At 28.9% G+C, this 20,108-nt stretch overlaps 1 protein-coding gene across 1 annotated transcript in view; it reads left to right on the top strand.

Annotated features, from left to right (window-relative positions):
* LOC126266430 (uncharacterized) overlaps positions 1 to 20,108 on the top strand; it is a 203,072-nt gene that overhangs the window by 130,601 nt on the left and 52,363 nt on the right. Inside the window, exon 2 of the mRNA XM_049970331.1 lies at positions 18,288 to 18,502. Coding sequence (XP_049826288.1) covers positions 18,288 to 18,502 — 215 coding nt within the window. The remainder of the gene's footprint in view (positions 1 to 18,287; positions 18,503 to 20,108) is intronic.

Below are 20,108 nucleotides of genomic sequence, written 5' to 3' on the forward strand. Positions count from 1 at the left end.
AAATAATTCTCAAAATGCTTTATATCAGGAACACATTTTATTAGGGGATTCCCCTGCTAAATTTGTGAGTACACTATGCCTTTTATTAATAAATTATGTTAAGAAAAATTGTATGTAAATAAAATGTAAATTAAAATTACAGTAATTTCCTCTTACATGTTGATATTATTTTAACCTAAAGATGTAGATGCGTATACAGTGGAGTCTTTACTTACATTGTGCTAATTATGACAATCCCCCGGACTCCATTGTAAGCTAACAACTGAACATATAAACAATTACCCCGTATACACCGAATATTCAGTTTCAGTTTGTAACATTTCGATTACGATTAACTGACTAAATTGCAGTAGAAACGATACAAATTTTGTGGTCCGTTTGGATGACACAATTTCAGTTTCGCCTCCTCTAAAATTGGAATTTCATTCGGCTGTATGTGCGAAATACCAAATTTATATCATCGAATGGTTACAGTGTAAGGCGATTACGAAAAAGCTTAAACCATAGTTACAGCGGCGAACTTATGAAATATAAATCCGAATTACTGTTCGAAAAGTTCGTATTTGTACTCAACTTATTCATATCGCTGATAGTTTTCGTGGAGGTGTGTTAAAATGAATGAAACTTTTCACGTTTATTTACGACCAATGTTTAAATATTGGATGATAATACTTTTATTTTTTTAAAGGATTACACACAATGTAATTGATTATATTTTAGTATTGTGAATTATTTGATCCGGATCAATTAAACGTTGAATTCCAATTTAAATTTGCCTTCTGTTACAACTGTAATTTCCATTTCCACTATGTGTAAAATCGAAAGAATTTACATTGTGTAATGCGGAACTGTGTTTAAACTATATTGGGGAAACGAACCACATAAAGTAGTTGAACTAGAACACTCATTTCGATTACAGTAAGTCTCTTTGTCTTGAAATTTTATTCATTGCTTTATATGTAACAGAAGTCGATTAAGTTGGTAAGTATTTTCGGGAATATACTCGTTAAACAGTATCTCTGTTAATATGAAGGGAACGATATAATGAAACTATCGAAAAGTTGATTAGTGCCTCGTTGTTGAGGCTTTTAATCACTTTTTTATTGCATTTTACTTTTATCAGCGTTCGGTATACATAAATAATGAGTTTCTTTACTACGATAGTCTTTTCAGTTTTATTTTCAGCTGGAGTTAAGATAAACTCCATAAAAGTGTATCAAAAAAGCCGTAATAATTCGGCATTAAATTTTAATACAAATTTTACTGCCCCACATTCTCGTCGTCGTGGGATAAATACAGTGACACATATCGGCTACGACATTCTTTGATGTAAAATAAAATGTTTAGAAGCCATAAATATTTTACTGTTTACTTTGTCTGTTTTTGCGCTTTAAACTTTGCTGCATTATAAGGTGGTAAAACTGATATCGGTCAGACAACTGACCTAAGCAAGATAAATTGACGGTCCGAGACTCCGAAAAAGGATAGGAAAATCTCGATGCCAACAATAGTGCGCATTTTTACTGCGATGAACGACGCCGGTAATTAATTGTTTTGTTTCGTTGAAATCTAATTGAATTGGGATTTACCACAAAAGAAGCTGTTGCCGGTCTTAAATTTTCGACTTTATTCAACCAAAAAGTTAACGTTCTCGACCGGCGTTATATTAAAAACATTTCCACGTCGGAAAATACTTTAAATTGCTTCCAAAAATAGGAATGAAAATGAAATTCAACAGTAATTTATACATAAATTAACATACAAAGAACATCGTAACAAGGAGGAAGAAGTTATATAATGATCAGTACGAAGTAACGGAAAAGAAAATAACAGATATTTGAGGGACAGATTATGAATATAATGAAGTTAAGTATTAAAACGAAGTGTTCAATGATTTTTACAAAAGGAATATAACATCGTTTATACGTAAAACTTGACGTTTACTGTGCTCATATAACAGATTTAAAGTTTATATTTACTCGAAAGCATTTAATAAAGTTTAACTCAGTTTTGTGTCAATAATTTAATTATACTTTCCTGCTACTTGTCACAAAATAATTAATTATAAGTTTCCAGAAACACTTGCTTTAAAATTGTTGAATTAAATTGAAAATATTATTTGAAAGTTTATTTATGATCTTTCTAACTTTATTTTATTTTCTTTTTTCATTGAATTTAAAGCATTTTCTGGGTTTAAAATTATGAATTCAAGTGGCATAAGTCATGCAAATTTGCTTCATACATTAAAAATGAACACTGTCAAGGTCGGCCTGAAAACTGACTCTATGAATTAAGCTATTGCTTAATAGAGATATTTCTCGTGCATGTTTGGAAATAGTCGAATCACTGAACTGTGATTAATCAACCGTTAGAAAGAGGTTCTATCCAATCAATTTCTTGGAATGATGTCTTCAAGCTGGTAAACCTGATGGAATAATGTTTCAAAATGTCTTAACGTCATTTGTTCACAGATGAATCTAATTACAATTTATAGCCATATATACTCACTGACCACACAAGAAGAGGGTGTTCAAATTTCTTTTGGTAAAACATAGATGTTATAGCAAGGAGTAAACGATTAAAATTTGTTAATGTTTGATATAGATTTTCTCATGTAAACTCATTTTTATTTTCAAATTTTATTCAAAAATTTTATGTTTTTTTTGTTATTTTAAAAAATTATACTGTTTGGTTGGATCAAATAGCGATGTTTAGTAATGTTAAAATACATTAAATTTTAATACAAATTTTACTGCCCCACATTCTCGTCGTCGTGGGATAAATACAGTGACACATATCGGCTACGACATTCTTTGATGTAAAATAAAATGTTTAGAAGCCATAAATATTTTACTGTTTACTTTGTCTGTTTTTGCGCTTTAAACTTTGCTGCATTATAAGGTGGTAAAACTGATATCGGTCAGACAACTGACCTAAGCAAGATAAATTGACGGTCCGAGACTCCGAAAAAGGATAGGAAAATCTCGATGCCAACAATAGTGCGCATTTTTACTGCGATGAACGACGCCGGTAATTAATTGTTTTGTTTCGTTGAAATCTAATTGAATTGGGATTTACCACAAAAGAAGCTGTTGCCGGTCTTAAATTTTCGACTTTATTCAACCAAAAAGTTAACGTTCTCGACCGGCGTTATATTAAAAACATTTCCACGTCGGAAAATACTTTAAATTGCTTCCAAAAATAGGAATGAAAATGAAATTCAACAGTAATTTATACATAAATTAACATACAAAGAACATCGTAACAAGGAGGAAGAAGTTATATAATGATCAGTACGAAGTAACGGAAAAGAAAATAACAGATATTTGAGGGACAGATTATGAATATAATGAAGTTAAGTATTAAAACGAAGTGTTCAATGATTTTTACAAAAGGAATATAACATCGTTTATACGTAAAACTTGACGTTTACTGTGCTCATATAACAGATTTAAAGTTTATATTTACTCGAAAGCATTTAATAAAGTTTAACTCAGTTTTGTGTCAATAATTTAATTATACTTTCCTGCTACTTGTCACAAAATAATTAATTATAAGTTTCCAGAAACACTTGCTTTAAAATTGTTGAATTAAATTGAAAATATTATTTGAAAGTTTATTTATGATCTTTCTAACTTTATTTTATTTTCTTTTTTCATTGAATTTAAAGCATTTTCTGGGTTTAAAATTATGAATTCAAGTGGCATAAGTCATGCAAATTTGCTTCATACATTAAAAATGAACACTGTCAAGGTCGGCCTGAAAACTGACTCTATGAATTAAGCTATTGCTTAATAGAGATATTTCTCGTGCATGTTTGGAAATAGTCGAATCACTGAACTGTGATTAATCAACCGTTAGAAAGAGGTTCTATCCAATCAATTTCTTGGAATGATGTCTTCAAGCTGGTAAACCTGATGGAATAATGTTTCAAAATGTCTTAACGTCATTTGTTCACAGATGAATCTAATTACAATTTATAGCCATATATACTCACTGACCACACAAGAAGAGGGTGTTCAAATTTCTTTTGGTAAAACATAGATGTTATAGCAAGGAGTAAACGATTAAAATTTGTTAATGTTTGATATAGATTTTCTCATGTAAACTCATTTTTATTTTCAAATTTTATTCAAAAATTTTATGTTTTTTTTGTTATTTTAAAAAATTATACTGTTTGGTTGGATCAAATAGCGATGTTTAGTAATGTTAAAATACCTTTAATCGTTTACCCCTTGCTATAACATCTGTGTTTTACCGAAACAATATTAAATTTGAACATTCTTTTCTTGGTATTACAATTTCTTTCTTCAATTTTCAGTGCTTATATGCTAGATATTATTCTGCTGGAAATTATGTTTCTAATTTCTTATTAATATCTCCTGAAAACATTTTAAATTAAATCAAACTGTGTGGATTTGCCACTGGTAGTGTCCACGGAACGCAAAAACATTTAATCATTCCTTTCAAATTGATATTACAGATGACGTTCAAGTCGGGCGGCTCACGTAAATAATTCTATTATGCTCTCATGCTACCCCCGACAAAAAAATAGTGGGCCACTCATGAAAATGCTAATATCTTTCCTATTTTGTATTCAACAGAAGTTCAGTTTGTTTACTGGGCTTCCAAAACGGCTTTATTTTTTACACTTCATGAATAAATGGTGTTACCGAAATTAAATTGTCGTTATTGCGCAAATTGAATCAGTTAACTGGCGACGTTGTACGTTATCTTTTTTAAAGAATGAAAACATATAATAAGACTGGGTGGCTAACACACGGCGGCGGATTAAATTGTCGTTGTCCGAATCAGCATACTAATTTAAGTCCGCCGTGTAGCTATTTACCGATGTAACGAGACCATTGCTGTGTTCAAACACGATGTTCTGTGCATATGTTCTTACAATTAACCGTCTATTTACTTAATCGAAGATATAGTTATTATGACATAGCAGAATGTGTTATTTATTGTCTAAACAAGGAGACTTATCTATTCATCGAGCGATTCTAAACGGTACCTATTCACGTGTTTGCAGAACATTCTAGGGGAGACATTGTTTGCGCTAACCAATGGGAGCGTTCAGTTTTAGATATATTACTAATTCAGCGTTGGTTAATTTTCCGTCAATACCGGCACTGCATACTAAATTATTGGCAGTGATTATTTGTGTGACCCGGCCATTGGAGAAATCACTGAAATTGTTTGCAGGTGTCACACCATTAGTATTTACAACGCATATTTTATTTATTGAGATTTTTTATTTATGGCACTAAAATGGGACACGCAGAACTTATATATATTATTTTTAATTCGTCTTAAAAGTCATTTATCAAATTTATTGAGTACTCTTTTGATTTTTAATTTAAATTACTTTTTTAATTGGTTGATAATGATACATAATAATATTATTTCTAATTTATTATATATTTTATTTACTTTTATTTACTAATTAATAATTTTTTATTTAATAAACAATATTTGTAAATTTTTAAATTAATTATTAATTTAACATTTTTGCTTTTCAGAAAAACTTTTAGTTGGAATTTTGTATTTACAAATTTTATTAATTATTTTTAATTTAATTAAATATTTTAATTAAAATTGCATTTTTAAGTTTTTATTTACTTTTTGTGGTGTTGCTTTAATCTGAATAGACTGAAACATTACAGACATTTTTATTATTGTTTTTTTTATTTTTGACAGTTCTGGAAAAAGTATCTCTAATGTAATTTCAATTTTTTCACTATATTATTTGAAAAATAAATATAATTTAATTTAATTAAATATTTTAATTAAAATTGCGTTTTTAACTTTTTATTTACTTTTTATGGTGTTCATTTAAATCTGAATAGACGAAACATTATAAACATTTTTATTATTGTCTTTTTTTATTTTTGAGAGTTCTGGAAAAAGTATATATAATGTAATTTCAATTTTTTAACTATATTATTGGAAAAATATTCAATTTTCAAAACTAATTATTTAGTTTATATTTGTCTGTATAAAATATTTTAAGCCAAATTGAATTTTTAACTTTTTTGTTTATTTTTTTCTAAATTTTTATTCTCAATTGAATTATTGATGTTGTTTTAAATTTTAGTAAACTTAAAATGTTACATTTTTAATATCAATTTTTTATTTAATTTTTAATTGATTAATAAATTATGTATATGATAAAAATTTGGGAAAATGTGCTTGAAATATAAAAATATTTTCAATTTTTTTATTATTACTGACTATTAGTTTTCTGACAAACTAGTTCATTATTCTGGTATTAAAATAGTGGCCATAATAATAGAAATTTATTAAAATATATTAAAAATATATTCTATTATCAACATTCCTTAAAATGTTTGGTGATAAAAATAAATTAGTGTGTTACGACAAAAAAATATTTCATACCACTAAGTTTCAGGTAATGTACAGTAGTGACCATAATTATTAACCAACTTTCGTTATTGTTGTTGTTGAGAGAATCTTGACTTATCATGTATAGTCAATTTTTTTATTAATACTGGATTAAATTTTTAATTTTGCGTATATTTACAAATACATATAATAATAGCAACTTTATAAAATATATTAATTCTTGTCATGTAATTGGAAAATGGTCGACTATGCCACATGTTCCAAAAATATAAAATAAAATACCTTTTTAATAAATACAATACAATGTATTATACCAAATAATACAGATTTAATAATTAAAAATCCATTTAAGTAATAGTTACTATATTTATTTATGTCTATAACATTTTATAGTAGCTGTATAAAACTGCAATAGTAAATTAACATTATTTTAGCAATTTAACATTTTAAAATGTTAAAATAGTGACCACTACTGTAAATTACCTGAAACTTGGTGGTGTAAAATATTTTTTTGCGATAATATACTAATTTATTTTTATCATCAAAAGAAAACATTCTAAAGAATGTTGATAATAGTGACGTGAAATGTGAACTGTCTGATGACTTATTGTTCGAATCGGATCTTAATAAGTTTTTCTGGCAAACGAGATAAAATATAGCAAACGCGAGAATTCCGTTTTAAAATTCAAGCTACACACCCTTCGTTTTATCTGAAAAATAACCATTATTAGAGACGGTCGTGCATTCGGAATTCCACACAGTGCAGTTGAACCGAATTGAATCGTAACGATTTATTCAATATCCTAAAATGCAAATTTAATTTAAAAAGTCAAAACTTGCTACACGAAATCTTATTTATTGCAAGATTGTGCCCCTCGATGCCGTGAACCGGGGCCTGTATTAAAACGCCGGTTCTTTTCCATAAAATATTTGCCAACATTGAGTTTCAATTTCTCGGACAATCAGGTCATAGCAATCGAGCCGCCGCCTCAGGCGTTAGACAGATTTTTCAATTAATTTTTTATTTTGTTCGTTCGTTCGACGGGTCCTTATTCCTCGGCGGATAATTTTGTTATTTCCGTTTTTAGTACAGCTTGCATATTAAATCCGTATGGCCGGGAAATAGGAATTTCGTTCATTATAAATGAATCGATTTCGTTCTGCACGTCGAAAGTCATGAATGAAAATATTTACAGTTCACAAAACAAATCTGTCTGTTCTGCGTTCAACGTGCACTTTTATAAATTGATTCACTCATAAAAATACTACGTTGCGGCGGTCGGGTTATTTTTGTTTCGGGGGCAATAAATTAGGGGCTTAACAAACAAATACACGGCAAGATAAGAAAAAGTCTCGCGTTACTTTGCGAGAGAACTGTTCTCTGAAGCCCTCTCACACATCTCCAGATTGGTATTCCAAACAAGTTCATATTTTCTTGCGCCAGTGAATTATTGTGTTGTTTCCATGATTTAATCCTTGATTTTCTTCAGGTGGAAGCCGAATAAATCACATCCGTGCGTTATATATTAACAATTTGATTTATGTGTAATTTTTAACGGAAACGCTGAGAAGAAAAATATAAATAGCAGTTTAAGTTATTATCAACACCGAGAGGAAACAAATTGAGGCTTGCGTCCAACAGAAAATAGAAATCGACTTTGATTTAGTGTGGCTGAAGCAAATTCTTTGTTGCACCGGTCATAATAAGAAAATAATAGTTATGATTTATGTTGGCTCAAAATTAAACTTCGCAATACGTATAAATAAACCATGAAGACATAATAATATGGCGAGAGACTTGGAAAAACAGTCCCATTTCATTTAAACACACATTTGAATATCATTCGTTACGAATTTCCATCAAATGCTGACGTTCATTTGTCACCATTTTGGATTCGTTTGTTTGTCGGCTCAAACAACTTGATCTCCGTAAGGTAAATTTAAATCTATTGTCATGTAAAGTCACTGGTAGTTATAAAAGGTCGACGTAAGTCTCACAATTTTCGTCATTGAAAAGAGAACGAGAAGTTATTAAGTTTCGGTCCGACAAAAGGCTGAATAAAGAATTTTTTTTATTTTTGCATTGCATGAAACGTTCCAAATTCACTTTTGGAACTCGCGCTACTATTTTGTTGCGGCGTGCAATTCGGGCTGTATAAAAGATTCCTTATTAAAATATAAAAAGCGTGAAATGTGCCGGTTTTAAATATTTAACGATGTAATTGAGAAATTTATACCCGCAAAAACAAACACAACGACAATATTTCATTTGGGTTTGAGCCCGAGTATTTCTGGATTATTTCGCGTATATATTTATTGTACAATATTTATAGCTTTCTTGCGCTTTGACAATAAATTACACTGGTTTATAAATTTCAACTTTTGAAATATAGAATTTTTTCTTTCTTTTTTTTTTCAGAGTAATTCGTTTACCATTTTATTTACGTGTCTGGAATTAATGGCAAGCCCGATTGAGATAAATAATATTTTGTTAGAGAGGTGTGTAAATTGTTCATCCCACAGTACCTAATTAGTTACATTAATAATTTTAACAGTTTTCATGCATTTTTATCGATTTCAGTCACTTAACATTTAAATATTTTTCCTGCAATAAACAAACTGTTTAAAAAATATAAAATTAGGAAAATAATTATGATTTTTTTGTTCAAGTCATCCGAATTATTATAAAAATATGTGGAGTCTCTTCTAATAGAAATTTGGGACTAAATTAACCAGATTTTAAGTAAGAAACAGGTGTGAGTCTGTTATTCGTAGTAGAGGTGGAAATACTTAATATTAAGATCAAATTTAAATTTTTTATAAACATCAAATTTTGTTAATATTTTAATAAAAAAACTATTTTTAAGTAAATAATAAAGAGAGTATACGTTTATTTTTCTCGTTTTTAGAAAATAGTAATAATATTCCATTATCATTGGTGTGATGCGTTAATTTCTTAAATCATAATATGAATGATTAATTATATTAATTACTGATTCTTATATTAAAATCATAATAAATAATAATATTAAATATTTTATTTATATTTTATTTAAGATAATAAAAGACCTATGCACAAGTTTTAATTAGTAATCATATCATAAACAGTATATTATTAATTAACTTTCGGAACGTAAATTAAGTTGACCTAATTGCAAAACTTTTTCATTCTATAGTTTCAAAGTAGGATATGAATTATTTTTAAACCAATATATGTTGTCATACTACTAAAGGCCTTTTATAATTAATTTCCCAAAAAGAATTCTTATTTACCTTCATTAGATTGTTAATTTTATGCATGTACACATTTTCCTAGCATAAATTTAAATGTTTTCAACATTGCGTTTAGCGCATAATAGAACCGCATTAGTAATCCTGGGGGTTATTTACGTATTAAATTGTTTTACTTTTTAATTTGGTACAAATATTATTATTAATACAAGCTTATGGTTTACATGCTTAAAATAAATCAAAAGAGTTAATTATGGTGTAAACATTTCTCAACAATGAACAAACTAATTAGCAAATATGGATTGAAAATTAGAATCGAATTTGGTAAACATTAATATAATATTTTCTAAATTTGGTAAATGTAAGCTGATTATTCCAATAATTATTTAAAAGCAGCTTTTAAATTGTCGATTTATTTTGTAAAAAAGTAATAAAAATAATTATGAAATATAATACAATATTTTATCTAATTATATATTAATAATAATTTAGACATTTTTAAATTTAAAATGGGAAATAAAATTAAGAAACTTAAAAAGTGATCATTGAGGATTTTATGGTTTTATAATTAAGCCATTTCGAGTTAATAAAATTGATATTTAGAAGGTTATTAAATACGTTAATAAGTTCAAAAACTTTGAAGATGTCGACGTTCTTTTATTGAGAAATATTCGTAAAGTTTACGCGTAACCGTCCATCCGACAGTAGCAAAACTTAGGTCAAATTAAATTTACAACGAAAAACGTTAAGATGGAACATAAATTTTTCGTGCAGTTCTGTTTTGATTATTTTTATGATTATAAATTATGATGTATAAAACTATTATTTCAATTTTTGAAACATCATATGTTTAACTTTATTCAATAAATCATACTAGAAATTTTAATTCGATTGATAAATAGCATTTTAACTTTGTCAGCTTGGCAATGTTTCATTCCAAACATCCGCTCATGTAACAAATGCCATTTTCAGTATAAATTTATTAAATTAGTACTGTCGCATTTGTAGAGTTGCAATAAATCAATTGATGATATTTGTTTCAATTAAATAACAACATTTTTTTGTTTGTTTGAAATTGATTTAAAAACTCGGTGCTATTTAAAATAAAGTCTTATAATTATATAAATTATTTTCTGTTTAAGTACAAATTACTGTTATTAAATATTTACTCATAAATTAGTTGTTTTATTGAATTACGAAATTTATGATGGTCATTTTAATTGCAGTGTTAATCAATCAAAGGCTGTTTAAACTGGATTTAATTCGTTAATGTTAAACACAAATTGATATTCCCATCAACTTTTTTGTCATCAAAAACTCACAGTCCAGTTTTCAGGTAATTGCCACAATTTCCTTGTGTAATCAAAAGAGAAATTCAATAATTCCGTTTGGCCAAACATGAAAATGAATGATACAGTTATTTTTTTTTTCCTTTTGTAAGTCGCCTCCAAGTTCTCCGGCTTACTATTGAAACAGTCCCACATTTAATATTTCATTTGACGTTTGCATGGGTCCCGTTACATATTTACATGCTACCTTAATCAAACTTATTACTTTGAACTGCTGCAAAAGCAGGCAATTTGAGAAACTGAGAAACCACAAGGTCCTAAATAAGTAATCGCTGCAATTATTAACGAAGGTTCCCATTGGCTTGCTGCCTTCATACATTCCTAACCTAATTATGGACCATCAAAGAAATTGTTCGAAATATATCATCACGCTTTTTTTTTATTCAATTGTGCGAAGTGCTGCGAAAACGAACAAACGGTTTCATTAAATTTTAATTTGAAAAGATCATTTTGATAATGGAAACAAGTATAAATATGTTTGAGGCTTGCGAGCATTTTAATTGCTTTCGGTTTGGTAATTATAATTTTTAATAACGGACCTATTTATTTAAACTACACTAGCAACACACAATTTGATACACCATGTCGTTTTCTCGTTTTATTTTCAATTACAAACTGAATGGTGGATTAAAGAAAATTTAATATTACACCATGGTTTTTTATTGGTCGTAATCAACCTGAACTCGAGATAAGCATTTCATTTACGTTTAGCGGGATAAATACGAAAGGTAAAATTTTATTAGCTTACATTAAAATTTGTATTTATAAACATCGTTGCGGTTTTGCTATTAAACCAACACATGACGCATAACCACATAACTATATAAAAAAATGTAGATTATCCTGTTTAAATTAGACATTAATGGACAATTTTTACTTTTATTTGACCTTAAATTAGTTTGTAAATATTGATGCTTCCATTATTAAATTCATATACATAAAAGTAGACTAATGTAATTTAATATTGATTTAAATCCAACAATACACTCGTTAATAATAAAAACTTTATGACATCGAAGTACAATGTGAATTTTCAAAGCTTGATTAATTTAATATGGTTGAAGTTATTAAATTCTTCGGAAGCCTATTATTAAATATATTCATTCTATAGGGGACAAAACATGTCACTGTCCTGTTAGATATTAATAATATAATATAAATTTTTATGACATAATTATAATATTTATGCAAATTCTAAATGTGTGTCGTGTCGAGAAATATGATAATTTGTCTTTTTTATCATTTTAAATGGTTATATCAATTTTTATTTTATAATTAAAGTTGGTTAAGTACATAAATTAGTTTTAATATAAATATTTTATAATATAATTTTCAGTTATACCGTGTTCATTGCTCCTTTTGTAATAATTATAATTTTGGTGAATGCGCAAATTATTTCTTTAAAAAAACTACACTGTAATTAGATTAATCTTAAGTAGTGTAGTAATTAAAGTAATTATTATTTTAAATTTTAAAAGAAGGGTGCAAAATTCAGGACCAATCCAAAGTTTTCATTTAATTGAAATTGTTGAAAATAATAAAAAAATTGACTTTTTTCAAATTTCAGATGATTCTTCAGTGACCGGATTTGGTCGAATCGAGTTCATCTTTATTTCTATACTTTCAAAAAAAAAAACAAAAAAAAAAAAATATCGGTTGTCCATGTGTGCACACTTTCGTCGATAAATAATGAATATAAAACTATTTATGGTATAAAATCTAATTAACAGTAAAATTTGATAATTAATTTCGAGGCCTGAAATGACTGTTATTTTAATAAATACTGAAATTCAATAACTCATGTGGCAATATCATATAATTTTTGTATTAAAGTTAATTATATATAAGTATTAAGTACTTTTGATAACAATTTCAAAACATAATTATATTGTGAAATACAATTTTCTATTTAAACCTTACACTAAATCCGGGTTTAAATTTTGGTGGATGCGCAAAGAGTGGAAGCATAGAGGCAATTTAAAATATTTTACTATATTGTTGATTTTCTTAAGCTCATTTGTCTGATATTCTTTGTGACCAAATGAGGTTGCTCTCTGCTTATGTTAAAGTTCTCTCATTAAGCTTAACTGCCCACTTTTTTAAGCTTTGGCAATTTAATATTCTCCTTTTTTATCTTACTCACAACAAATTACAAAGCAATGTAAAATAAAGGCTAACTAAATATTGATTAGTTTGTTAGTTAATAAATTTGTTCACATAAGACACCTAGTATGGTTTGAAATCTTGGATGGGCCTTCGAAATGTCACGAATTGCCCCAAATCAAAATTTCGTTCACGTAAATCACTTACAGTTTGTATAATTCAATTGCACATAACATGATGGTTGACAAGCGGGACCAGTCCCAATATTTTATTCAACGGTGTATCGAACTTCGATAGTAAAAATGGCCACTGAATGTAATCCGAATTTATCCGTAAAATATTAAACGCAGGTCAGCCGTCGTCAATTTTTTTTTTTATTTAATTTTATTGTCCATTTGTAATTTAAGGTACCGGAATTTACGTTATTGGTTCATGATGCATTTATATAAATTTTTGTGTAAAATTTTAACATTTTTGCGTTAAACTGTGTTTAGTATTTAAAAGCTTTTTTATGTTCTTTCTTGCTATGTTATTTGTTTTTTATTACATTGTATTTAAAATTTTTTTTGTGTTAAAAATGGAATATTTATGTATTGTATTTTGTACATATTTGAGTTACCTTAAAACAAATGAAGCAGCTCAAATGTGGAGCAACAAATTAAAAACATAATCATTTTATTAGAAGAACGATTTTTTTTAAATTTAAATTAAATTTATAATTATTAAGTGTCCAAACATTTTGTACCTCACTGTAGTACATACGGATATCTTTTTTACATAGTTTTTAACTTTTTATTTCGAGCAGGATTCATAAGTAAGTTGAGTCCGACATCGTTCCTTAAAGCTAAAAATGTTTAGAGGAAAAGTTCTGGATCATGGCATTCTCGTATATCAGAAAATAAGTCAATGTGTGGGTGAGTACCATAAATCGAAGACTAAAAGAAACTTGTCTGTATGTTAGAAACTCGAGCAACGACATTACATTTTGTTTTTCGATGAAAATCGATTCCAATTATTCAAATCTGATAACATTTCATGGGTGAGAAGTACACTAGATCTACTATGAAGTATGATGGAGCAGGTGTTATGGTTTGGGGATTTTTTCTGGGTTTGGTATGGACCCGGTGGTTAAGATAGTGGATCGTTTGGTTTATCATGACATTCTGAAGAATCATATGCTTCCACTTGCCGAAGATAGACTTTCCAGCATTTTAACAATCCGAATGACACGTCTAAGATAGTTAAAGAATGGTTCACAGAACTCAATCTAATTGAAAACCTTTGCGATGAAATTGATCGGATAATCCATGCATGAAAGTCTGTTAAATTTGAATGAACTCAAAAATTCAAAATCAGTATAAAGAAATATCCAACGTTTATACTAAAAAACTACTGAAATCAATGAAAAAAAGGTGTTCAGAAGTTATTATAAATTATGGATATGCTACTAGATACTAAATAAAAGAAGGCTAAGTGTAAGTAAGGGTGTTTTTTTTATAGTTGCTCTACTTTTAAAATTTTTGTTTTCCAAATATTAATAAATACGTAAGTAAACCCATTAATAAACAATTATATTTCCGCATTATACGTATAAATGACAATAATATGGATATTTAAGCATACATTTTTACCAAGACATATGAGTTGAACAAATGGATTCCTTATAAATTAAGTTGGATAACAATTAGGTCTTTGGCAATATTAATAATATAAATTAATATGGTATAATTATAATATTGATATAAATTCTACTTAACTCAAAAATATAATAATTAATTTCGAGGGTTGAATTTATAATGATTGTAATTTATAATAAATATTGAAACTTAATAATTAACAAATGTGGTTATATCATTTAATTTGACTTTTGTAATTAAGTATATAAGTTTTTAATACTTTTGATAACAAAAGAAAATTACATACTGAAATATAATTTTTATTTAAACTACACTCAAAACTTCTTGTTCAAATTTTGGTGGATGCGCAAATATGTCGACTAATAATATTATTTGTGTGAAGCTTAATTTCAATGAAAACTGAAGTTGATTTTTTGTTTAGTTACTTGTAGTATCTCGACAAAAAATGGTTGATTGTTATGGTGATTCCTTTGTTAAATAAAAGTTATTTTGAAGTTAAAAGTTAAAAATGTAAATCACTTTTCCGGCATCTAAAATTTATGTTTTTGCGCAGTACGGATGAAAAGTTAATCATTACTACACAGTTCACGCAGATTTCATTGAATACGCGGCAAATCTATATGAAATTTGGGATTCAGATGTAGTTCCATGTTTTGTGTGTTTTCCTCTCAATGACCGCCAAACAACCCTAAAGTTTTAGTATTATTTGACTTAAACTGACTGTCCCATTGTCTGTATGTAAATAAATACAATTAAATTTGGACCGCGGCCTGATGTCGCATACCAATAATACCATTGACAATAGGACGTTGAATTTTACGTCGCCGTTAAATTTGTAAATATGTAATTGGTTTTCACGATGTTATTACGCAAATGTTGGCCAACAAAAGTTTCGGATATTGTATTGGAATATGAAACAATGTCTAATTAATGTTATGGTATGGGCAAAAGTTATGCCGAGGATTTTGAGAAGGAATTGATGGATCCGTTGGCGCGCAGGTTTCAACTTCGAAAACAAACTTTGTGTGTTCCATTAATTTACTAGTAAAATAGCTGATTAGGCATAGACACTGGAATGGCTTCATGTTTACTGATCTGTGAACTAAATCATTGTACGGATCTTATCGTTTACATTCTATTGAATTACCGCCGTGCACATTCTCATAATGGCCAATTTGACCGACCATTTCCATGTTCGCATCGGGCCGTAATACTTTGTCTTATCATCATTGTTTAATGTTCGATATAATATAATATCTACATATGTGACGGTGTAAATGTGAACGCGTGTTCGTCCCCGTGACGACATTAAAAACATCACCGCGTAGAAAAATAACACGTATCCGAGGGGGCGAAAACTATATAAAAGTCGAAATGTAAATTGCAACTGATCCGAATATATTCTATCGGGAAGACATCGCCCGAGTCTTTGTACCATCATACACGAAAACACACTCGAAAATGGTAATGGAGTCCGCAGTTTCAGTTTGTTTGTTGTTCCAAGGATATGCAGCAGTAAAAGTCTCGGGAGAATGCGGCTAGAACTTTTCGAGGACCTTCAATTAACCTCTGAGTTATTGTCAGTAAAGCACGGCGCTATTAATTTTCTGATTACATAGTTCAGCACGGTATAAATTAAGAGTTTTTGACGCCACTTTTTTTTGTCGGCCAACGTAAATGCACTCCAGAGATAATAATTTCAGAGATAAAACTTCTCGACCATACGTCCATCATTTTTAATATTTTATTGATTTATTCCCACTAAACTTATATTTAGTTATATTTATAGAGCTGCACACTCGCGTAATTTATTAAAAGTAATGTAACAATTTATATAGATTTTATTTTTAGTGTTTTTGTCTGTTTTAGGCATTATAAAGTTTTTAACGAGCAAGCTTAACATTTCTTTTTCCATTGTTCATCAATATTTTCTTAATTCTACTTAAAACTAATTTACAAAGAACATACGAACTAATTATCAAGAAAAGTAGAGGAAAACTTTGCATATATATATTTTTTTTTCAAATTAATGAACGCTTTTTAATTGAGAACAAAATATAATCTAGCAAGTTGTAAAATCTTGAATTTTAAACAATATGAATTTTTAATAGTTGAGATTTCTTTTGTCTTTTTTACAATTGCTATTTATTACTAATAAAGTTTATTATGCTTCTTAAAATACTTAATATTTAATACCTTAAATATTTATAATTATTTTATTAATTTTTCATAATGTTTAATACAAATTTCTCTCTTCATTTGTAGTCTGTATATTCAATAAATGTATAAAAAGTGTTCTACAATATTTTAATTCGTATAAATTTTATATTTTGTACTTTTTCATCGGTTTCATAAATATTTTAATGTATAAGTTTAATATTCATTTTTTTCATTGTTCGTTGAGTATTTTCTATTCTTATTCCATTTTTATTTAATTTTAAAAGATCTAATAGCATTTTATAGATTAGGAATAACAATAATGAATTAATATTATTCCAGATCACATTAAATAAAAAAGTATGTACTACTGTATATAATGTGGTATATCATCCCAGACGAACTATATTTGATATCTTAGTTCATTAAGAGTTCGTCTCCCCATCATATCCATATATTCGACTGGGGAAAGATCTGGAGATCTGGGTGGCTAAGACAGTAAATAGACATGAGAAGCTTCTAGAAAGTTTAATGTATTCTTGGCAATGTGGGGACCCATTATCTTACTGAAAAATTAGTCTGATGACGTCATATTGCCTCTAATGAAAAATAAAGGAGACCTGCTATCATAAGCAAGAGCACCCCATACCTAAGCAAAAGCTTGATTTATAACAACACAATGTGATTTCATTCTTCATTCCACTCTTGACGTTCCATATTCCAGTCACTCTATTGGCGCCTCTGGTTTCCTGTTAGAGGTGAGGCCAAAAGGAGGCCATAACTCCGTAGGCCAAAAGACCTGTTACTGATCTACCTCGTTTCACACATCCTGTCCTTTAGATCTAATAATCTAAGACGGCGGTCTTGTGGCTCTGGCTCTTCCATCATAATACATATCATAATACTCACATTTCTGTCCAAATGCCGTAACATTTCTCTAAACGAAATTCCTGCCTCATACGGACCCACTGTTCTACCTCTATCATACTCACCTAATTGGTTAAAATATTTTCTTCTTTTTACTCTAGGTATGTTAAATGTTTAGTATATATTATTAAATAAAACAAATTGTGACAAAAACTAAGTACACGCATGATCGTCAAACCGATAATACGTTTTTTTTTTCAGAGAGTATATAAGTAGTTCCATGAACATAACAAAATCAGTAATCTTAGTGGAATTTAAAATTTTAATTAATATAAAATTGCATTAACGTCTAATTTATTTCGTTGAAAAAATTATAAAAAGAAGTAATAAAATTTTAACTGTGCATCAAATTATAAAACCAAATTATGAGCAGCAGCTGCTCAAAATAGAGTTCTTTATTCATGTTAGTGGTGTGTGGGTGACGTAAATTAAATAAACTTCAGGACTAATATCCGATAGTCCTTTAAATAGTTACAAGTATATTAGTTTAAAGTTGTGTCCGTTTTTCCAGGGATATGCAGCAGCAAGAGTCTCAAGGGGATGCAGCTGAATGTCCCGAGGGCGGTCAGGGTGGGACATTCGGTCACCCTGGGCTGTGAATACGATCTCGAAGAGGCCCCCCTTTATTCGGTCAAGTGGTACAGGGACGGCGACGAGTTCTACAGGTATGTGCCCAAGGAGGCACCGCCGACACGGGTCTTCACCCTCTCCGGACTCCATGTGGACGTGAGTAAATAAATGAATTATCAAAACTATCGATCGCGTTCGGTTGCGGTTCCAACCGAGTCGGCTTTTAATTAATGTTTTCGGCCGGTAAGTTTTAATATTAAGTTGTGTTAATTAAGATGGGGGGCTTGTTTTTTTGTTCCGAGTTTTACTGCGACGTTTTAAATGAAAAGAAAGGAATTAATCTTGGCGTAATAATGCTGTAAAAAGCAAATGAAATCTGGTAGAAAACCTCTGATTTAGTTGTATTAAAGCTACTGGATTGCTATTATTAATGAATTCCTTAAAGAATCGTCTTTTTTCTTTTAATTTTCTTTGTTTCTCCTTTAATTCCGTACCGGAGTCGAAGCCAGCTGAAGCCTCTCAAAGCCGATTTTGTCCATCATTTAACTCTGTCCAACCTATTGATTTACGTGTGATTTTTCCAAGTAAGTTATAGTCGTTTCCTCGAATTTACCAGAAATTGACTGTTTTTTTTGCTAATAAAAACACATACGAGAAAAGTCAATGACACCGTCAAGTATCAGGTACTGCAAAAAGTAAATTACTTTACTAACGTTTGTCTTCAAAATATCATAACTTTCTTTAAAATTATTTTCATTTACTGTTACAATCACCAATTATTGTCAACAACAAAACTCACTCCCTCTTCAGAATTAAATTTAGAAAAAAAATTAATGTCACATTTAGCTTTCAAGTATTATTACAATAGTGGCCATAATTATAGCAACTTATTAAAATATTTGTATCACTTGAATTGGATGTCAGTAACTATACTGTTCCAAGAAATTAAAGCACCACCTATAATTTTGTAACTTTGTAAATACCCCTTAATTGGTGGGAGCTCAATTATGGTGTGGAGAGGCATTTCTTTAACATCACGTACCGACTTGATGGTGATAAGTAATGGTAACCTTAATGCTGATCGTCACATTTTGGACGTTATAGAAAACATATCATATGCCCCTTTAATAGGTTACTAATGCAGGATAATTCACGACCGCGTACATTGCCCGAAATTATTTTGCTTACGTTGAGATTAATACTATTGATTGGTCAGCACGTAGTCCAGACCTTAACTCAACAGAACAAATCTGGAACATCCTTGGGAGGCGTTTAAGGGATTATTCTAACCGTCTGAATAACTTAGACAATATGGATCGTCTTCTACTAGAAATTTGGGAGAATCTGGACCAGATTTTAATTATGAACAGAGGATGTGAGACTGCTATTCATAGTAGAAGTGGAAATATTCCATATTAAGTTTAAATTTTTATTTTTATAAACATTTTTTTTTTATTTTTTTTAGAAAAATTATGTTTTTTTAGGTCTTTTTGTAACAATTTTATATAAAAACCTATTTTTAAATAAATATACAAAGTGTGTATACATTTATTTTTCCCGTTTTCAGAAAATATTAATAACAATCAATTATTTTTGGCGTGGTGCATTAATTTCTTAAAACAGTGTATTAAGAAATATTATAACTCATATAACATATATTTATTTCTTAAACCAAAAAATCAATGTTTATGTATCATTTGTGTAAGTAAAGTTTTTCTAAAAATAAGTGTAGAACTACATAATTCACTATCTATGTAAGAAA

This window comes from Aethina tumida, chromosome 1, assembly GCF_024364675.1.
Source record: "Aethina tumida isolate Nest 87 chromosome 1, icAetTumi1.1, whole genome shotgun sequence".
NCBI lineage: Eukaryota > Metazoa > Arthropoda > Insecta > Coleoptera > Nitidulidae > Aethina > Aethina tumida.